Below are 19,779 nucleotides of genomic sequence, written 5' to 3' on the forward strand. Positions count from 1 at the left end.
TATTAAGCCGTGAAAATCTATAATTTCCATTAAAACAGCATGTAAAATTGTCACAAAGAGTGACGGACAGACATTTAGACTTTTAATGTTAAACCAGGAGAGGCAGCTAATTGGGCAACTAGCCTTAATTAGCTACAGCTGCTGATGTTTCTCTTGCTGTAACCTGCGACTAATTGAAAAATATCCATTTTGATTAGAGTGCCTACTTGTAAGTTTTCTCTGCTGCCGAACATGGTTTCATGCCAGGAGTGTGTGGCGGTGATTGTCGCTTGAGAAGAGCTTCAGCCATTGTTTCGTTTACAAGACAAGGACTTATAATAACCACCACGGATTGAGGCTACAATGAATCGCTATCGGAAATTGACGAGACGCGCTGGGGCTAGCTGGTTAGCGTGCTAACTCAAGTCGAAGAAAAGACGTGATAGAGACTAGAATTAAGATTGTTGTTGCTTCCCACCACTGGAGACAGCTCTTGGCGAGTAAAGGAATGAAGTTTGAGGCTGAATTCGCGTTTCTTCTAGACTGGTAAGTAAACGGCTGTTAATGCTAACGTTGGCTATCTTGCTAACGGTAATTAATTTAGCAGATTAGCAGTAACTGCAAGCCTACCTTTCTCTACTGTCTCTGATCATGTCTCTGAACTGTAGATGGATTGATTTCAATGTACTGTGAATATCAATACTTTCAGCAAAAACATAATAATATGGGCCATAAACTATCAAAATGAACATGTTCAAATGGACAAGAAAGATGAAAGAACATATTTTGTTTGTACATATTGTGTTTTCCCCTGAAGATACTTAGTCGACGCAACAGGCACAAAATTGCAACCATTCTGTTACTTGTTTTTTCCAGATGGCCTGAAAATTTTCATACAATTTCACTGCTTCTGTAGTTACCACTCTGCTTTTATAGAGCAGTATTGTAAAAACCTATTTACTGGAAAAGTTTAAACCTATTTAGCCTCTGAATGAATATCTCTCAAAGTTATTCAAATGCAGATCTTTGTGTTGCATTCATTGTTCTTTTATATTTTTGTGCTGTAATTAGTTGTGCTGTAATTGCAAAGCCAACAGTCCCATTGAGAGGCACCTCTCTGTCTGCCTCTCTGAATCACCTAAAACACCAGCTCAGCCTTCTCACAGCATCTACATCAATGTTTGTTTGTCTCGCCCCAGTGACATTTGACCCAACAAAACAACAATCAATGGCCTACACAAAAACCTTTTCCACTAACATGCCACCATACACAAGCATAAACAATGCCACCTTATACTTGCCTTGCCTAGCTTGCACACTCTCACATGATGGCCTGCTGACTGCAAATGTGCAGCCATCAATGTTTTTTGTCCTGGGCGAACATTTCTCTGGTAGCTTCGTTATTTGTGCTGTTGAATAGCACACAGGAGAGCTGGTACGCGCCAACCAGCTTTTGTCCTTGTGTTTTTGATAGAGCAACGTTAGTCAGCTTTTCTCACCGGGGCTATTGTTGTCACAGTTTTGTTAATCACAGAGCAGAGTCCATGTAAAGGTTACTGTTTTGTTTGTGTACAACTCTGTACCACTCCGGGAGGCTCCTGTAATGAAAACGCTCCTGTAAAGTTCAGCGATGACAGTCTTTAAGGACTCACTGTGTCAAAGTAGCACTGACGTTTGCATGATTTGCATAGTTATTCAGCTGAGTCCTCTCCCATCATGCCATGGCAGCATTCAGTCCAATTTCCTCTACCCTGCCGCTGCAGCAGGGGATTGGGGTAACCTCACCGGCCCAGTCAAGTCAAGGTGAAACCTAACCCCTGTCTTTGTAATGATAGCTCAGAATTGGTTCTTCTATCCTCTCTGGCTGAGTGCAGAGGAAAATGTCTGTTTCTTCTCTCTGTATTCAGTGAGAGTGGACGTCGATCAGCCCAGGGGGCTGTCTGCTGACCGTTCTTCAAGAGTTTCAGCAAAAATACCCCAGGTCTCTACTTCTACAGAGAGCTGAGGAGAGAAGACACTGCTGGGTTGCCTCTTGATTAGATCTCTTGTGGTTTTGGGCTGTAAAACTTTTATCTACACCTTAACTGCCTCCTGTGTTATACAATTAAGGTTCGTTATGACCTGAAAGAAATTGTGAATGGGTGTTTCGCACCTTGTACAACCAATTACGCCCTGTTCTGATATGCCATAAATATTGACCTGTCTCATACTCTGGTGCTCTCCCTCATTGTCCGTTAATGCTTGATTGAGTTTCCAAATACAAGACAAAGAAGTCGATATATCATCAAACATTGCTTAATTAATGAGATTTCTATGGTTATTATTTATTGTTTGCTTCATGAGATACACAAACAGGGCTTTACAGAATCAATGTTTATTTAGCTGTGGATTGGAAATAGAAGTGATTACTAATGATTAAACTTTTGGAGAGGGCATGTTGCTGCTGGCAGTGATGGAAAGTAACTGAGGACATTTACTATAGCGTGTGCTTAAGTCCGATTATATGCTACTTTATGCTCTACTCCACCACATTTCAGAGGCAAATATTATAATACCACTACATTTATTTGGCAGCCATAGCTACTAACTACTAATATTATTATTATACTAAAATTGACTCCAAAACTAAATAAATTTATAGGTTAGACTGTCTACCAACAACATTAAGTTGCACCTACGTGTTAGTGTAATGATTTTGCAACAATCGTGGACCATTTTTTCTGCACAATGGGCACTTACATATTGTACAATATTTTTTCATTCTTATTGCTACTTTTATTTGAGTGGTTTGAATTCTTCTTCCACTTCTTGTTTTCTGTAGCTCCAGCTTGTGAAATAATGTCTATACTTCACATCTATCATTCTAACATTCATCAGAAACGCTTGTGCAGTGCAGCATGCCTCTTTTCCTTTTCTGTTTGAGTGGAAATGTTCCATGAAGATTTATTGATGAAACATCAGTTGGAGATGTATAACAAAATATTGAGAAAGACTCCAAGACTCAGTTGGTAGAATAGAGCCAGTAGGTGTCTGTCCCCTAGTTTCTTGGAATTTCCTGGAACAATCTGAAGACCGCGGTGGTTATCGTTGTTGGAGGTGGTGTACTACACAATAGCTGGCACAGTAGCGGGATCACAAATGTATTTAAATCTGTGACTTTTTTGCCCCTTGGGGCAGCATAAACAAGATGTAAACACAGCATTGACATATTATTATCACCATATGGGGAACTATGTTGCTAACATTGCTTTTTTACATAAAGACCAGTTATGGAGCAACATTATTATTAATTTGGAGCCATGTTTCTGTCCATCCAATGGATAGAAGCCTAGTATTTACTCTCCTCTTAGCTTTCTCTGAAGAGTCACTGTCCATTAACTCCTGAGGGAAATACTCTTAGGCTGCTAAATGCTCCATCATGTTCACCAGCTATTTTATAAAAATGATCTGTCTGCTGTTTGGTGCTGAGTAGGTAGTGTTTGCTGCAAAATAAGAGCATGGAGAGTGAGCCAAAACAGTAATATTGAGGGGCTGTAAAATCAAAACAGTGAGCTGAAAAACACTAAAGAGCTGAGGGGAACTACACAGCAGGATAATTATCTGTGTGTTTGTCCCTACGATGACAACTTCTCACACAAGCGTTTTCATTTGATCTATTGTTAATATGAAAAAACAACTGATTATATTGCACTAAATATCACTGGGTTAAGAAATAAGCTGGTTTGGGGTCAATATAGCACCGACACAATACAGGGTTAAGTTTACTCATGTACCAGTGGGTTGTTGTGACTCAGTGCTTTAAACATCTAACACCATATTCTTGCATTGGAGGAATGTCTCTGGCTGACGTGAAGCACCATGTTTAAGGCACTTCTGTATTATGAAGCGCCAAGTCAGCTATATTCATCCAGAAAAATACGTCTTTCCCAGTCTCATTTACGACTTGGATGTTGATGTGAACACAATTTACAAGTCGGAAACTCATAAATATGTCAACTCCAATAAGACAAGAAGGCAGCGCGACGCCAAAGCTACTCAGGTGTAAATGTCCTAAACTACTGTCAAGCGGCTCCTGAAGCCAGCAGCAGGCAGAGAGACGACACAAGAGGAAGAAAGGGGAAGCATGAGTGTAAAAAGCTTTCTTGTTGAACTTGTAAAACAGCTTCTTGTATATTTTCCAGTTTTTTTTTTTTTTTCAATGCAGATTCAAACTTTATTTAACTGCAAAAGATTGTTGTGCAGTAAAGCAAACCTTTTTAAAGTTTCCACTCAAAGCAAAACTAAGTGATTGTCTTCTGCTTTCAGGTCTTTTTCATATTATTATGAGAAGGAAAAGCTAATAATTAGCAATGCTCTAATGGAAAGAAAGACAGAGCTCAGCTTGTTCCCCTCAGTGTTTGCAGTCTCTTGCTGCCACACCGCCTCTTTGTTCCCTGTTGATTAAGTGGCCAAGCATCATAAATGCTGCGGTGATGACATGCTGCTCAACAAGTGGGACCCAACTCTAGACATATAAGCACTCTTTGGAAAATTTGCACACACTACCACCCTCGGAACAAGGAACTTCGATGACGCTGGAAACCTCCCATTTCATCCCATTAGTTTCATCACATGTTTTTGATGCTCTTAAAGGTCACCATGGGGAGACCGGGTGCGGTGTGGTCTCCAGCCAAGCAAAAGTTCACAGCATCTGTGACTGATCCTTCTTATACGTCGCACAGGGAAGGAGTTGCAGAGGGTTTGAGAAGTAGAAATAAAGGCTTAGAGAGAATTTAGAGAGGTTGTGAAAGAGGATGCTTTGGAGAAATGGATAAAGAAAGAGATTTTCAGAGGGGTCATCTGAGAACTTAGCCTGGCTTCTTTTTGCTGGAGTTGTGGAACAAGGTGATTAGAGCAGCAGACTCTACGGAGAGCTGCGGCCGCCGAGTCTCGTCTGCTGTGATGACTAAAGTGCTTGGAAAGCGTTATAGAGAGAGAAGGGGGGGGGGGAAGAAAGGAGTGTAGAAGTTCATGTGTGTGGATGAAGGAATCAGGACTGTTTTCCCATGCAGCCTCTGTGGCCACATTGTCAGGGACTAAATCACATTTCATCCTGATACTGGACCACATGATCTGATCGAGAGATGCTTTATGGATTAAATGGCCGAACTGCATGTGTCAGCAACAATCTCCTTTTATGATAGGAATACATCACTGAGCAGCCTTTTTTTAACTTCTTGTTGGGATTGTTTGTGTTTCCTGTACAGAAATTTGATATATGCCCCTTTGAGTGCACAAGAGGTGTGTGCTGATCAAATCAAGCTGAGGGCGGTTCAGATTTATGTGAGAACGTGGATGTGACAATGTCACCGTCAGCAGATATTTATACCAATCTTATGAGCATAACAACATCTCCCAGAGCTTTTTTAAGACAAGCAACTGCTTTAAGAGCGTTCGGGACCTTTATATTAACAAAAACTGAAGGTCATTGTGTAAGTCCAAAGTAAAATTCATGCTTGACTCTGTTTTTGCACAATCACCGATACTTTACCGGATCTGGCACAAATCAGCGTCTGCATTCATGTAAACAATCCACTGTTGCACCCACTTTGTTGGCAGACAAGTGGTTTTGAGTGGCCAGTGAGAATAATCAAGGTAATTACTAATTACTGACAAAGCTATGGCAGTAATTGCTATTTATTGATCTGTTTTCATTTGGGAGCCAGACTGATTTGCTGTGAGACGTTTACAGACTATATGTGCTCTGATGTTTGGATTGTGATGACTTTTGTTACCTTTTCACCACTAAACAAAAGTTTGAAAATCTATTTTGTTCCCCAGACAAACCTACTTTAAATGTTCAATATGCATGCACACAAGCCAAGTAAATTATAAAAGGAGTCCTTTATGCAAGAGTTTCCTCTCTACATTAAGTTTTTCCATGACTGTGGTGCAGCTCCTGAATTCCCACAGCGAGTATCTTAATTGGAACAAGCATGTGGTCCAAGTTATCCTTCCTGTGCGAAATGAGCGCCAACTAAGCAATGAGGAAGAAAAAGTATGGTGAGTCGTCGTCCTGGGCACAGAAAGAGAGAGAGAGCTGTATTGAGGGGGAAAAAAAGAAAAAATGTTCCCTGACATGAGAGGTTTCCAAGCCCCCTCCCTCACACCCTTCAATGTCTGGCTGCTTCTGAGAAAAGTGAAAACACACAACCACAGAACCCCGCATGATGATTTGTACATTTAGATCATCATTTATCATCTCTAAAAATCCAGCTCTGACTGTATTTATGTGATATATTGACTGTCTGTACTCGTCTTCTTCTCATGAATCAAATGTCATTAAAGGGAATAATTTACATGCAAGTTTCCAAAATTCCCATTCATCAGTAAACTAATGCTCTGTGCGGTTCCCGGAGACCCTGGGCCCTAAAAAAACTACTTAACATTTTTTTTATCAGAAAAGAAAAATCCCCTGATTTTATGAGAATTCCCCATAAATGTGATTTTGTACTAATGATGTGTCAGCCCAATAGAGAAAATGATGTTTTTCTTCTATTAAACATGGATTTTTTTTTTTTTTTACATGCTCTGTATCTCTAATTAGTCTTTTGGAGTCAGGATCAGGATTTCTGTTTTTTGAGTATTATAATAGTTTGTTTATAGGAAGTCTAACAGAGACTTACTAAGTGATACAAAAGACAAGTAACATCGCTAAGATAACATAACCCATTTCTTTATCTGTGAATGACTTTTTAGCAAACATAATGAAAATATATGTGTTCCTGTGCAGCTCACATAACATATAAAACATGAAATATGTCCTCATTTGGTGACTGATTTGGCACTTACTGCTATTATTTTAACACATCCAGCAGTGCGTTTGTTTGGGGATGATGTGAGGGAGGAAATGAGGATGCGGAGCTAATGTCAACAACACCTAACGGTTAAGAAATTATGACCTAACTTGCACCTGAAGAGGGCGCCATCACAGTTCAATCACCTGACTGAAGAGAGGGGAAAAGGTGGAACAAAGTTAGATAGATAGATAGATAGATAGATAGATAGATAGATAGATAGATAGATAGATAGATAGATAGATAGATAGATAGATAGATAGATAGATAGATAGATAGATAGATAGATAGATAGATAGGACAGTCAAAGAGGTAACAGCCTTAAAAACATAAAGGATTAAAATCATAATAGAAACTGAACTGAGACTAAAAACTAGGACCACAGTAACTCTAAACAGCGCGTATACAACCTAAGCCTCTGGTATACATTTTAATATAGGCAGCCTATACATGAGTCTTTTTTGTCAGCAGGCAAACAATGAGCCTACATCAGCTCCAAACGCCTCCCTGCATCTTTCCACATCATTCAAACGCCGCTCGTCTGACAAGGTGCAGGTAACATCCCGAAGCAAAATCTGACTGTCTCCCCGGCAGCTGGAGAAACGCTTTGTGTGTCTGGCTCTCCGGGTTCTTCTGCACACACGGAGCATCAGCCGGAGGAGGAAGAGCCATTGGCCCCGAGTAGTTGATGACGGAGGGTAAGCGCACTGTCTTCTCTAGGAGCGCATTAGCCTATTGCTCCCTCTCTCTCTCACACACACACACACACACACGCTCTCTCACTCTCTCTCACACACACACACACACACACTGCACCTCCGTTCAGTGGGATGAGACCGGTGTGTGGGACTGGGATGAACCTTTAAGTGTTGAACTTGTGCTCTTTCTGTTATTCTTTTTTTTTTTTGTTTGTTTTGTTTTGTTTATTTTGGAGGTGGAGACCTGTTAGGACGAGCGCGGTGACTCTCCAGGAGCGCGCAGAGTGGCGCACGCTGGAACAAAAACAGCTCAGTGCACCGAGTGCAGCGCAGGCAGGTTTCCGTTTTAAAAGCAGCAGGAGAGGCAGGAGAGTTACGAGAGTCCACGGGGGTAAGCGGTGTCTGTGCATGAGAAAGACGGGACCCCTCTGTTAAAACGACCGGGAAATCGAGAAGAGGAATCAGCGGCGGAACTTGGATATGGCGGGCGTGAAGACGGTCGACCTGCTCGTTGGAGTTGTTTTAGTTTTGCAGTGTGTGGGGAATGTCCGAGCCGAGATCCCAGCCAGTAACGGTAAGAACCTGCACCTTCACCACTAACCAGACCTGATCAGAGTGAGTTTAGCTCCTTTTTCCTTCTTAATGACTCAAGTCCCTGCAGAACAGGCAGGACACAGTGACACAGACAGGTGGAGTAGGTTTGCTTTTGCATGAGAATTACTTCTTTTTGTTTTATGCTCAAATTGCAGCTTTTGGAGCAGCAGAAATTTCTCTGTTTATCTGGTTTAAATGAATGCAGAGTTTTTGTGTGTGCAACAAACACAGTAGACACACACCCTCCAGGCTCTTTTACTTCCATTATTTTATTTTTAGGAATCATTAGACAAGGCTGTCATGACCCACTAACTTCCCCTGTTTCTGTCTGGATCAAAGACTTTGTTTCATTCTAATTATCATATTTTCACTACAGTTAAAAGGTTGAGTTAATTGCTGTGCTTTTTTCCATATTTGCTCATGCATTTCCCCCAGGCTGAGCTGATTAGTGCTGTATACTGTACAGTAAAAACAGTGTGGCATTCAGTTAAGAACATGAACATTTTAATCTGGCTCTTTTTGTGTCTTCTGGCATGTTTATGTACGAGATAGGTGCTTTCTCCTCTCTGTTTCCTATCTGTTATGACCTGCAACATCCTGTAACCTAGAAGTGTCATCTTGCTCTGCAACTTTTAAAAGGTTTGATATCAGAAACAACTGAATAGTGCAGGTGCTTTCTCTGTAGAAGTCCTGCAGAGGAAATGCTGAATAACCTGCATGCTCTGCCCCTCTTGATGTCCTTGATTATAAGACACAGTCCACACTGGAGGACGAGAACTCCAGTGTGAACAATATCCCTACTGTAAAGCCACAGCGTGTACACCTAAAGTCTCACCCTAATCTCAAATCCACACACACACACACACACACACACACACACACACACGCACAGAGCTCAACCTCAGACAGACAGTGGAATAAGTCAATGCCAACATTGGTTCTGTGCATACAGGCGAGCTCTTGTTTCCCAGAGCTTTTATTGCTGGCAGCGAATTTTCATCACGTATCAAATAGTGGTTAGAGAAATGTTCTTCTACTGACAGTGACTGTAAATTAATCCCGTATGTGTGTGTGTGAGTGTGAGTGTAGCCCACAGAGGAATGTATGGCTCAGTTTGGGAGAGAGAGAGAGAGAGAGAGATGTGCTATCGGCTGTGTGTGACCGTTCGCACTGAGGCACGTGCAAACACACACACATGCACTTTTTTTTTAGTTTCACACAGTCATACTCAGTCTAATTTATGAATTCAGTCAGTCTCATGGGGGCTGTGCTGCGCTCTGGCTCATTTAACATCAGTGCTTTAGCAGAATACAACAGCTTGTTCGCCTTTGCACAGCCTGGAATTTCGGTTTCAAGTGGAAAAAAAAAGGAAGAATAAAACTTGTTTTAGAGGTTTTTACAGACTGAGGAAAACTCCAAAACAACAACATCTATAAACAAAAAGAGCATTTTCCTCTCAGAGTGCTTCATCGCTCCATCTCCCGAGTGAGCTGGACACGGTTAAACTCCACTCCACCAGTATGTAGGACAGTATTTTTAGACATCTGGGTGAGGTGCTTCCCTTGTCACAGACTGACCTCCACTCTTGTGTTGCTGCAAGCAGCCCCTCTCCTTTCTGAGATAGGGCTGTATCAATAGAGCACAGGTGGACTCCTCCAGTCTCCACAAGTCCACTGAGTTATAATGTACCATTCCTTACTAGAAAAGCTTTCAGACAAGTGTCTCAGCTCCAGTAGAGCCGGAGAGTTGAGGACTGGTTGAACCATTCATTTCTCTCCTTGCATTTATTAGTTTGATGAGCTGTGGAACACATCTGGGCGAAATTACACAACATCCTGTGAGCTCAGTGCATCGTTTTTCTTTCTTTTCTTTTTTTTTTTTTTTTTTTTAAAGCTTTCAGTCTGTGGCTCTGTGATGTTCACCCGGCAACACACTCAGCAGTGGCACACTCAAAAAAATTGTGGCTGATTTTGGGGTTAATTTGCACTCCGGTGCTTTTCTGTGAGCGAAAGAAGAGATGTTGCTCTGGCGTCTGGAGCATGTCTGCATGTGCAATGGGAGAATGAGAGGGAGAGCGTGAGAGCAGTAGCGTGAGAGAGAAAGTCCTGCCTCGTGTAACGATGTGGTCTTATTTAAAAGCCCGTGCTGTGGGCTGTTAATGTGCTAAGATTGTGGTTGTATGTGGAATTTCATTCGTTGTGGATGCTCGCAGCCCTGTTTCTCTGCTAGCTCAGGGAGGCTGACAGAGGGTTAACCCGCTCACAGGCAGCAGCGATATGGACGTCTCCTCATCCATCATACTGCCAGCTGCTGCCTCTGCAATCATACAAGCACACACTCGGAGTGTGAGGGTGAGCTGCAGAGAAACATGCAGATTGGATCTCAGAGAGTCTGACCTTCATGACTAGAGATGGGTTCTGAAAGCTGGTTTTGTTTCTGATCCGGTTCACCTGAAATTGCAAAGCTCAGTAGCCACCAAATCACTTACTGAATCTTAAATTTTAGTTTTTGCCTTTCTCTGACACTACAGGTGTCTGTAAAGAAAAAGAAAACTCTCAGCGATATTAGGTAGGTTTCCATTCGCCTGTTTCTATGCACATTTTCAATTTCGGTGTCAAAAAACCCTGAAAGGAAATTTGAAAAACACTTGAAATATCGCAAACAACTTTTTATTCTATGCTGAGGTGGTAAAGTCGGTTTATCAATAATAACGAAAAAACTTTGTGGAATAAGTCACGACGTACAGGAAGCATGTGACTTAGTGGTCAGTGAAGTTTCCTCTCCATTGTTGAGAGGAAAGCTAGTGGCAGGTGAAAACATCAGATCTGTGTGGAGCGATGAGACTGTCGCCTTGGTCAAATGAATAAGTTATCATGTTCTCTACATTGTTGTTGTTAGCTTCAGGTTTGACTTGCGCTCCCCTTAATTATATCATAACGTTGCGCCCTCTTCTTCTGCTGTGGTTTAATAGCAACTACCTGGAAAATTAGCACCACCACCATACAAACTACTTAAAAGGATTCGATAAGCAGATTCCTGAATTCAGATTTGAAAAAAAAAAGAAGCTATGGGATCCCATCTCCTTTCATGACAAACGCTGCCATGCCGCTCTCCTCTCTTTGTCGTACTCAGTGGGACAATTCCTAACATAAACTGTCTGCAGAGAAGTTCCTTCAGCAGAATGGGAGGAGCGACTCAGTCTACTTAAGCGAGGAGATTGTAAGCCTTCTTGGAATCTCACCCCCCCTGTTCTCCCTTCTCTTTCTGACATTGCACATTTCAGAACGGAGAGAATGAGCCAGCCTCTTTATTGGCCGTCTGAATGACCCGCTGAAAGGAGCTACCATGAATGGATGACGGGGGTGGGGTGGTATGGGGAGGGGGTTGAGAGACAAGGTGGGGTGGCGGCGACTGGGGTTATTGTGCTGCCCCTGTATGCGGCGAGAGCGGGCCATGCCATACATCACAGAGGCAAGGGAGGCCGGGAGGCAGGGTCATCCCCCTGCACCAGCATGCAACAGCAGCACCGGGCTCCTGCATTAGTCACGGCTGGCCCCTGTCGCTCAGCTCCCGCCCCTTTTTACTCCGGGAAGAAGCTCGGTCTGACGGCTTGAGAGGGCTGGAGTTCAGTAGTCTCAGAGACAAAGAGCAAAGACGCCACTAGTTAATGAAAACTCAGTGCAGTTAAGCTCCTCTTTAGCTTCTCCTCATTGTCTTTCATGTGGTTCAAAAGATCCTTCACTTCCAATTGTTGCATTGCTCTGCCAGAGTTATCACATCCTCGGGGTCGCAGTAATCACTCCCTGGCATTTTCTACTCTGTGTGATTTGTTTAGTTTATTCAAAGCAGCAAAACTGTGGATCTTGTCCGTCAAGCAAGTTTGAAAAGGTCACGGGCAGGAGCAGGAGACTAATGATGGTTAAAGCGGCCTTGTTACAGATCTGGATGTCAGCGGTTTAATGAGACATGACAAGCATTTTCCATTCATGATAATCATCCCTTTTCTACAGATGATTACAAAGCTGCCAGTCGACCACAGCATCATCCACAGTCAGTTCCGTTATCTGCTCCTCGCTTTGACTCTGCCAAGGGATGCTGCCAGAGGAGAAGCTAGATCATCAGCTGGGGAGGGAAATGAGTGAAATGATTTTTATTTATGTGGGAGGAGTTGCCTTTTCTTTTGCCAGGAGGGGAGCGTATGAGAGGGTAATGAGCAGAGGGAAGAAGCTTATTGAAATTGACGATTCCCCGTCTGTGCTGACCGGCCACACAGTGCAAGAGAAGATAATTACAGTAGCATAATAACAAAATGTGACACTCTTCAGTGTAGTGAGTGATGACTAACAGCATAGATTATAAGAGAAAAAATGAATGGTAGGAATACTGAAGGATAATTTCTCCCTTAGCTGCTCTTATGCGGGTGTTAGCGCTGTAGATCATCAGCTAGTTATTTTACTGCTACAATCAATCAGATTAATTTGCCAGTTTGTCAAATATGCATGAAATAGAAACATAGTTGAATCAATTTTTATGTGCTTTTGTTGTGATTTTTATCCACACTGCCAGTGAGGGCACATGAAGAACAAGATAAGACAGTAATGTCAGGACACAGTGTGTGGCCCAAACTCATAGTTTGACTGAAAGCGAAACTGTGACAAAACCCGCCATAAGAAAATACGAAAGATCAGGAAGTCCTTTTTTAATCATAGTTCGTATACTGAAAAAGAAAAAAGGGTGATCGTATATCTGTCTGGTGAACTAAAGAATGCTTTTCCATAAAGCAACACAAGTAAGTGAAGCTACTGGAGGTGGGAAAAATGATGAAACTATGTCGGGATGCAATTTAAGATTATTTTCATTATTGATTAGACTCTTGATTATTTTTCTCGATTAATTGTTTGGTCTGTAAAACACCAGAAAAATGCTTCATTATCTTCAGATGTATGGTTTTGTTCTTTGAATGATCCAAACCCCAAAAATATTCTACTCACTATAGTGTAAATCAAAGAAAAGTAGTGAATTCTTACCATTTACAACCTGGAACCATCCAATGTTTGACATTTCTGCTTGAAATCTGAATAAAACGATTAAATCGATTAATTGGTTTTTCGAAATAGCTGCAGATTAATATCCTTTTGATCAACTAATCAATCGATCATTGCAGCTCTAAAACTGTGACTATGTTGGACTTTTTTTTGTATAATAATCATACTGTGTTCAGCATCTCTGAAGCTGTTTGATGTGACATACTGACACCAACATCTGATATTTAGCCTGTCTCCCTCCTTCTCTTTAGTTTCAGTTACTCCTATTGAACTAGATTGTAGCTGCATAGGAAATATCATTGTAAGTGGCTGTTATCCATATGGATTAAACCAATACTCCGCCAAAAACAATAGTATGCACAATGTGGAACTTTTCCTTGGTGCATTTTTCCTTTGAAGTTGTCTAATCGGCTCCATGTGAATACAAGTCACATGCAAACTTTTTCAAATATTTGTCTAGCCTTGCCCGAACGCTGAGGACCGCTGGACACATTAAACCAGCTCAGGCCTCACAGGAGTTCAATATTAGCACCTACTGTATAAGATGGATATGCACCAGTAAATTACTGTTGTGGTATTTGACAAAGTTCACAGTGCAGAATTTTATGGGTAAAATAGCATGAAATGGCTGAGGTGGAAGAGGTTGAAACCTTAAAACCTGTTAAAACACCACAAATAAGTAATGATGTGAAACACAGATGGAGTGATTTCATGCTTGATACACTGTGGACCTGCTGGAGAACCATTTAGTTCCTTTATTTGTGTGTAATGGGAGAGCAAGAAAAATTAAACTATTACTACTATTAAAAATTACTAGCAGGTGTTTAAAAAAAAGTATGTGATGAATTTGCCCTTTCAAATTATTTAAGAAAACTTGAAGTCATTTTGATTTTACCTCCATCTGGGTCATTTTTTCAACACACAAACCCCTGCAGGTGGCCGTACTGCAGCTGTGCATCAGAACACAAACCAGCCCTTCCAAATGTGAAAATTATGTATGGTTCCTGCTGCTTTTTCATGCAGCGCCTGCACCAAAATGATGAAACGAAGCCAAAGATTTGATGCGCTCGCTGAAGAAAGTTGAAAGAAGCGGCTCTCCAAAGGGCAGCAAAGTGTTACATGCTTCGCTATCATGAAGGAGAGGAGAGAGCGTGTTGTTTCGGGCTGTCCAGGCATGCTGAAAGAAGATAAGGTGCCCGCCCAGCAGAGGAGCCCGTCACCCCACCCTGCAGCGGGCTTCATATCCTGAGCCCAGCAGGAACAGCGGCTTGGCTTTGTCCCACAAAAGCAAGTGTCACTCATGGGGTTTATGGCATGCTGCTAGATGCCTTTGCCTATATGTGCAACTGTGTGTGAAAGTTTTCTCTCTCACACTCTGTATCAGAGTCTGCCTCTCTCTGTCAGTTTCAATAACTGCAGTTATTTTCACTATTGTTTTCTTGCTTTTACTCTTAATATTTTTGAATGTAGACAGCTGCGAGTGAAGTAGCTGAAGACGGGATCAGTATGTTGCTGTTAGAAATTTAGCAGTGAAGGCTTAGTCAAATTGTTGGTCTTGTTTACTGATGGAAACACTTCTGACGTTTGTCTTCATTTGATAAGAGAAAAACTTGCAAATCGAGTCATGAAAAAGTATAATCTTGTTGGTGCTTGTTAACCGCATTTCTCCACATGTTGAAGTGGTGTGTATGATGCTATAGTGAGAGTGACACTAAGAGTTTGACGTATAGTGTCTTTTTTAGTCTTTCCGAAACCAAAAACACAATACCAAAAGTGTGAGGGCGTGATTAAACAGTGTGTTTGTCTGCTCTGACATAAGCTACAAATGTTAGTATGCTAACTATCTACAATAGTAACTGAGCATTACTTAAAAGGCCATGGGCATTTCATACCACATTATTTTGTTACAATATAGTTGAGTTACAGGTTATGTAAAAAAAAAATCATAAGACCATACCTGTAATATGATTTCTTTTAAAATGAAGACTACACAGCAATAGGTTAAAAGAAGCATGCTCCTTTATTTAAGAATCATCACTTGGTGAGGATGCTAACTTTTAGCCTGGGACCTGTTAGCTTTAGCATCAGTAAGTCAGCCGTCACACGATTTCACATGCAGCTATCAAATGCATTTAGAAGACCCTCCCTTTTAAATGAGTCAGCTGGAAACATCACAAAGAAATGTAGATGGCAGGAGCCAACGTTAGCTTAATTAGCTAGCTAGCTATAGCCAGTAAAATCTGACCGTGATTTCAGCTGACAGAATCGACAGTCACCACCTAGAAAAGTCTGCTTTTGAGCACTTATGTCTGAATTCAAGGACTCATTGTTTCAGTAAATTCCAAGAATGTTAGGTAAATCTGCCAAGCAACATTATTCAATTGTGAGAGTTTCATCGATACATACCTCTAGTTGCTGTGCTTGTGTGACTCTTTTACCGGTGGTTTTTGAGGTGTACCATGTCAGTAAAATGCAAAACACCTTCATTTATTTGAGCGAGAGAGATTACATTTAACCTGACCCTTAACCTCTGTTTATGATGTGAATAGCATCACCACTCCCAAAGCCATCAACTACAGTTTTATTACATGCAGTTGCTCCCTTCTCTAAGTTAAACATACCAGATGTAAGAGGTACCTTTTGCCATGATTGTGCCATGATGTCTGCTAGTGCTGTGAGGATGTTCAAACGGTGTTTTGAACCGTGCCAAGTGAACCCTTGCAGACACTGATGTGTTTTCCTTGCTGTAGGTCCAACAGTGCTGCCTTTGTTACTCTGCCCGGAAAGTGTCTCCGCGTCCCCTGTCCAGAAGTTTCTCTTTCCCCACCAAACTCATCCTGACAAAGAACAAGTATGCCCCACGGCAACGGCTTTTCACAGCGCAACACAGACTGCAAGACTTTGATGGGCCAGAGCATTTTGGGGTGAAAATGAAAAGGTTTACAACCACGATTGTATTTCTGCATGAGAAGGCAGTGAATAGATTGTGTCTTTGATGACTGCTTCAGAGTGGTTTGCCACCTTACATCTACAATACAGTAATGTTGACAGTAAATCTTTAAGATGTGAAAGCTGATTACTGCTCTTGTCACATGCCTTTCTGGTGAACATGTCATTTGTTTTATGCAATTACTTGATGTCTTGAAGCACTTAATGTCGTAGAAAGTCAAATCAGCTGTGCAGCCTCCAGGAGTTAAATTTGGTCATCTGTCACAGTGTGTGTTGGAAAGAAAATGGTCAACATTGTTCTGCGACTTGTTTTGGCTAATTCACCCCTCAAATGAGTCATGAAGCTTCATTACAGTTCTTGTAATACATCTGTAAGGCTTTCTGGTGGCTCTGCTTGGCTTTGTTGTTCATCACTTGAACCTTCAGGAATCAGGACTGCCAGGAATTGGAGGATAAAGGACTCTTCCCAGAAGCCAACAGAGGTTTCTGGAGGCCAGGGTGATTTTTGTTTGGAGCATGCAGCTTTGGACAAGCTTGTTCCAGTGTCTCCCAGCTGTCCACCTCCTAACTCGGTGCTGAGCTCATCCTGAAGCTGTAAACAGGAGGCCAGTTGGCAGCACATTCATAATGGGAGTTGCACTTGTAGCACATTTTCATCTCAGTCCTGTTTACCACTTCTTTTCCTTCTTCTGACTTGATCAAACATGCTTGATTTAACAAATGTGAGCCAGACAGCCAAACAAGTGATTCTGGTACATGAAGTTTAGTTTGTGCCAGGTGTTCAGGTTTGTGTCTCTATGCCAATCCTTAGTAGCTGAAAGTCGCTCCCAGAGCTCAGCACAGAGCCAGGAACAAAGGCTTGCTTTGAGTCTTTGTGGTGATGAATTGCAAGGTGTAACAGCAGCCTTTGTATGAGTGTACTGTATGTGAGTCAGAGAAAGTGGAGAGACTGGTAGCAGTTCCCATGCTCTGCCCAGGTAACAAGACACTCCAAAGTCTTAATCCAGTGGTATGTCCTGCACTGACTGTCGGATTTAATTTTGTTTTCTTGTAGGGTCTGGCTAGAACAAGCATCCTGATATCAAGGGAGGTCTGGGTGTGGTGAAGTGTCCACATTATCATCCAGAGGGCAACAGCATATCAGTTTAACGGGCGCAGTAGATCAAATTCTGTGATATGGCTTTGTTAGCAGTAAATTGGCTGGTCTGTGAGTCTTGGCCTGATTACTTAATGTGGCATCTCTATTAGATACAGTTGTTTTTTATGTACATAACCTGGTATAAGCAGCAATATCTGTTTGTGTTTGGAATATTTCGCATTTCTCTTTCCTTTCCTTTCCCCTTTTTTTTTTTGACAAACAAGATAAAGCTATCACCGTCTGAACAACCACTTTCTCCCCCTTGCCCATGGAGGGTGGCTCTCAATAATTTCCTTCCTTTAGGCTGATGGGTCTTTTGTCTCGTGTTCAAACATGCAGTGTTTGCTCACATAGTGTCACTGAGAATGAATACTCCTAGGACCTGGGCCCATCCCGCTGAAGTACTTAGTCACCTCTCTAGGACTATTGAGCTGTGCTGTATTACACTTTATATCCAGCAGCAAAGTGGTGTATTAAAATGGTAAATTACATTCATTTTCATCAGCCAATGATGTCCTGCCCAAAGAAAGTGATTAATGGTGTTTGTTGTGAGGGAATTCTTAGTGTTTGTGACCATTAAAAAGCTCTTATTTCAGGTGGTGAGAGGAGCTCTAACTGCATCGTAAAGTGGTAATTGACTCCCATTTAAAGGCCTTTGTTTCCAGTGCCCCAGAATGCACTAATAAGATGGCAAGTAAATTAGTGCGAGGAGTTTAATTATGAATATGTTATTCATACCAATGCACAAAGGTAATAAATGTGCTTGTCCCTAAAACAGGTGGTGGGGTGGGAGTGAACGATAGGTGAACAATGTAAAACAATTGCAATGCAATTGGTATGGGCAACAGACACTACGGGGTCTGTTACTGATAGACGGAAGGTTATAAAAGTACGGTGGCCCAGAGGTGCAAAACACAACAACATTTAAGAAAACTCAACATTACAAAAAACACCATGCCATATCAGAAAACAACAAAACCAACAACACAATGGAAAGCAACATTTTAGAAAACACAACAAAACGGATGTTTTTAGTTTTGTTGTTGCATTTTCTAAAATGTGTTTGTGATTTTGTTCCGTTTTCTGTAATGTGTTGTCTGAAATGTTTTTGTGGTTTTTATTTTGTTGTTGTGTTTTAGTGTTGTGTTGTTGTGTTTTGCACCTCAGGGCCACCATGTAAAGGCAAGGAAGGAAAATAGTTGTGCTCCTTCCTCCTGCTCTCTCTCTCAGTCTCTGTCTCTCTCTCTCTCTGTCTCTCTCTCTCTCTCTCCCTCTCTCTCTCTCTCTCTCTCACACTTCCTCTGTCAACCCAGTCGATGGGCCGCCCACCCCGAGCCCGGTTCTTCTCGAGGTTTCTGCCTCTTAAATGGTTCAAAGTTTTTCCTTGTCGCTGTCGCCAAGTGCTTGCTCATGGTGGGAACTGTTGGGTCTATGTAATTAATATTATAAAGAGTACAGTTCAGACCTGCTGTATATGAAAAGTGCCCTTAGATAACTTCTGCTGTGATTTGGTGCTATATAAATAAAAATTGACTTGACTTGACGGGACCATCCAGCCTCATTTTGCTGTTATTGTTCAACCCAGATGCTGCGTGTTGAGGGGTTTATCATTGCACTGGAATCCCACAGCAACCAAAAGCTGATATGTGTCTCGGCTAGAGGAGGTCCAGCTATTGATTAAATGTCTGGCTGGCGCCCCATTCACCCGAAGGCCTCTGGTATCACCGATGCTGGAGGTGGTTGAGGTGCCAACGCACTGTGCATCATCGCAACTGAGACCCGCTTTGCTGCCAACCCAACTTCATCTAAACACATTTATTTAAGTCATAAATAAAGAGTTGTGGGGATGTAATTTGACTTCTGTGATGCAATAAATTTTGCCCCCTGTTTTGTTTTTGGCCTGATAAAATGAAAGATCTGCTTCCCAGCACATGCTGAATGGGGGTCAAATATGAAATGCCTTCTCTCCAGAGAGCTGCCAAACTAGTGATATATTCCCTGAAACTCCCATCTATCGACAAGGAGCCAAAATCGAAAATGAGAGGTGGTGATATGAATATAAATTAGTTATTTGATGTCCTTTTCTTCCCATGAGCCTGCCCCAAATGGCTGGCAGACATGCTGCTTTTCTTTTGAAGGCACCTACTCGTTTTTCAGTTCTTCAATAATCTTTCATTTCCCTGCTGCTACAAAGCCGAGTGGGCTTGTGTTTGTGACATAACATGATTTTTAACATGTCATTCAATGTCACACTGCCTTTTTCTACTAATAGGAGCTTATTCCATGCGAAATGATATTAAATATCCTTTTGACAGTTGTTCTGGTCTGAGCAGAGCTGATGTATTCAGAGATGCTCCATCGTTTTTGATGCTTATAGGGATTACACGCACTGTGTGCATGCCAGACTGCCAAGCTAAATAGGAAATGATTTTGAAAAAGTGTCATTTAAGCTGACGTTTCCTCAACTGAATAAAAACCTTGGAAAATCATCTACAAAGAATAAAAATATGATGGAGGGAATGAGTCAAAAGTCGTAAAAA

General features: G+C 41.7%; 1 protein-coding gene across 2 annotated transcripts in view; it reads left to right on the forward strand.

Annotated features, from left to right (window-relative positions):
* The first annotated feature begins 324 nt into the window (after positions 1-324).
* Positions 325-19,779, forward strand: part of plxdc2b (plexin domain containing 2b) — a 94,600-nt gene continuing 75,145 nt past the window's right edge. Inside the window, exons 1-3 of one of the 2 annotated variants that reach the window (XM_056363657.1) lie at positions 325-525; positions 7,287-7,513; positions 7,750-8,087. In XM_056363657.1, the coding sequence (XP_056219632.1) occupies positions 7,994-8,087 (94 nt within the window). In that variant the 5' untranslated portion in view covers positions 325-525; positions 7,287-7,513; positions 7,750-7,993. Of the gene's footprint in view, positions 526-7,207; positions 7,514-7,749; positions 8,088-19,779 lie in introns of those variants that run through there. The other variant, XM_056363658.1, reaches the window with a different exon arrangement.

The sequence above is a fragment of the Seriola aureovittata genome, chromosome 20 (genome assembly GCF_021018895.1).
Source record: "Seriola aureovittata isolate HTS-2021-v1 ecotype China chromosome 20, ASM2101889v1, whole genome shotgun sequence".
NCBI classification, from domain to species: Eukaryota; Metazoa; Chordata; class Actinopteri; order Carangiformes; family Carangidae; genus Seriola; species Seriola aureovittata.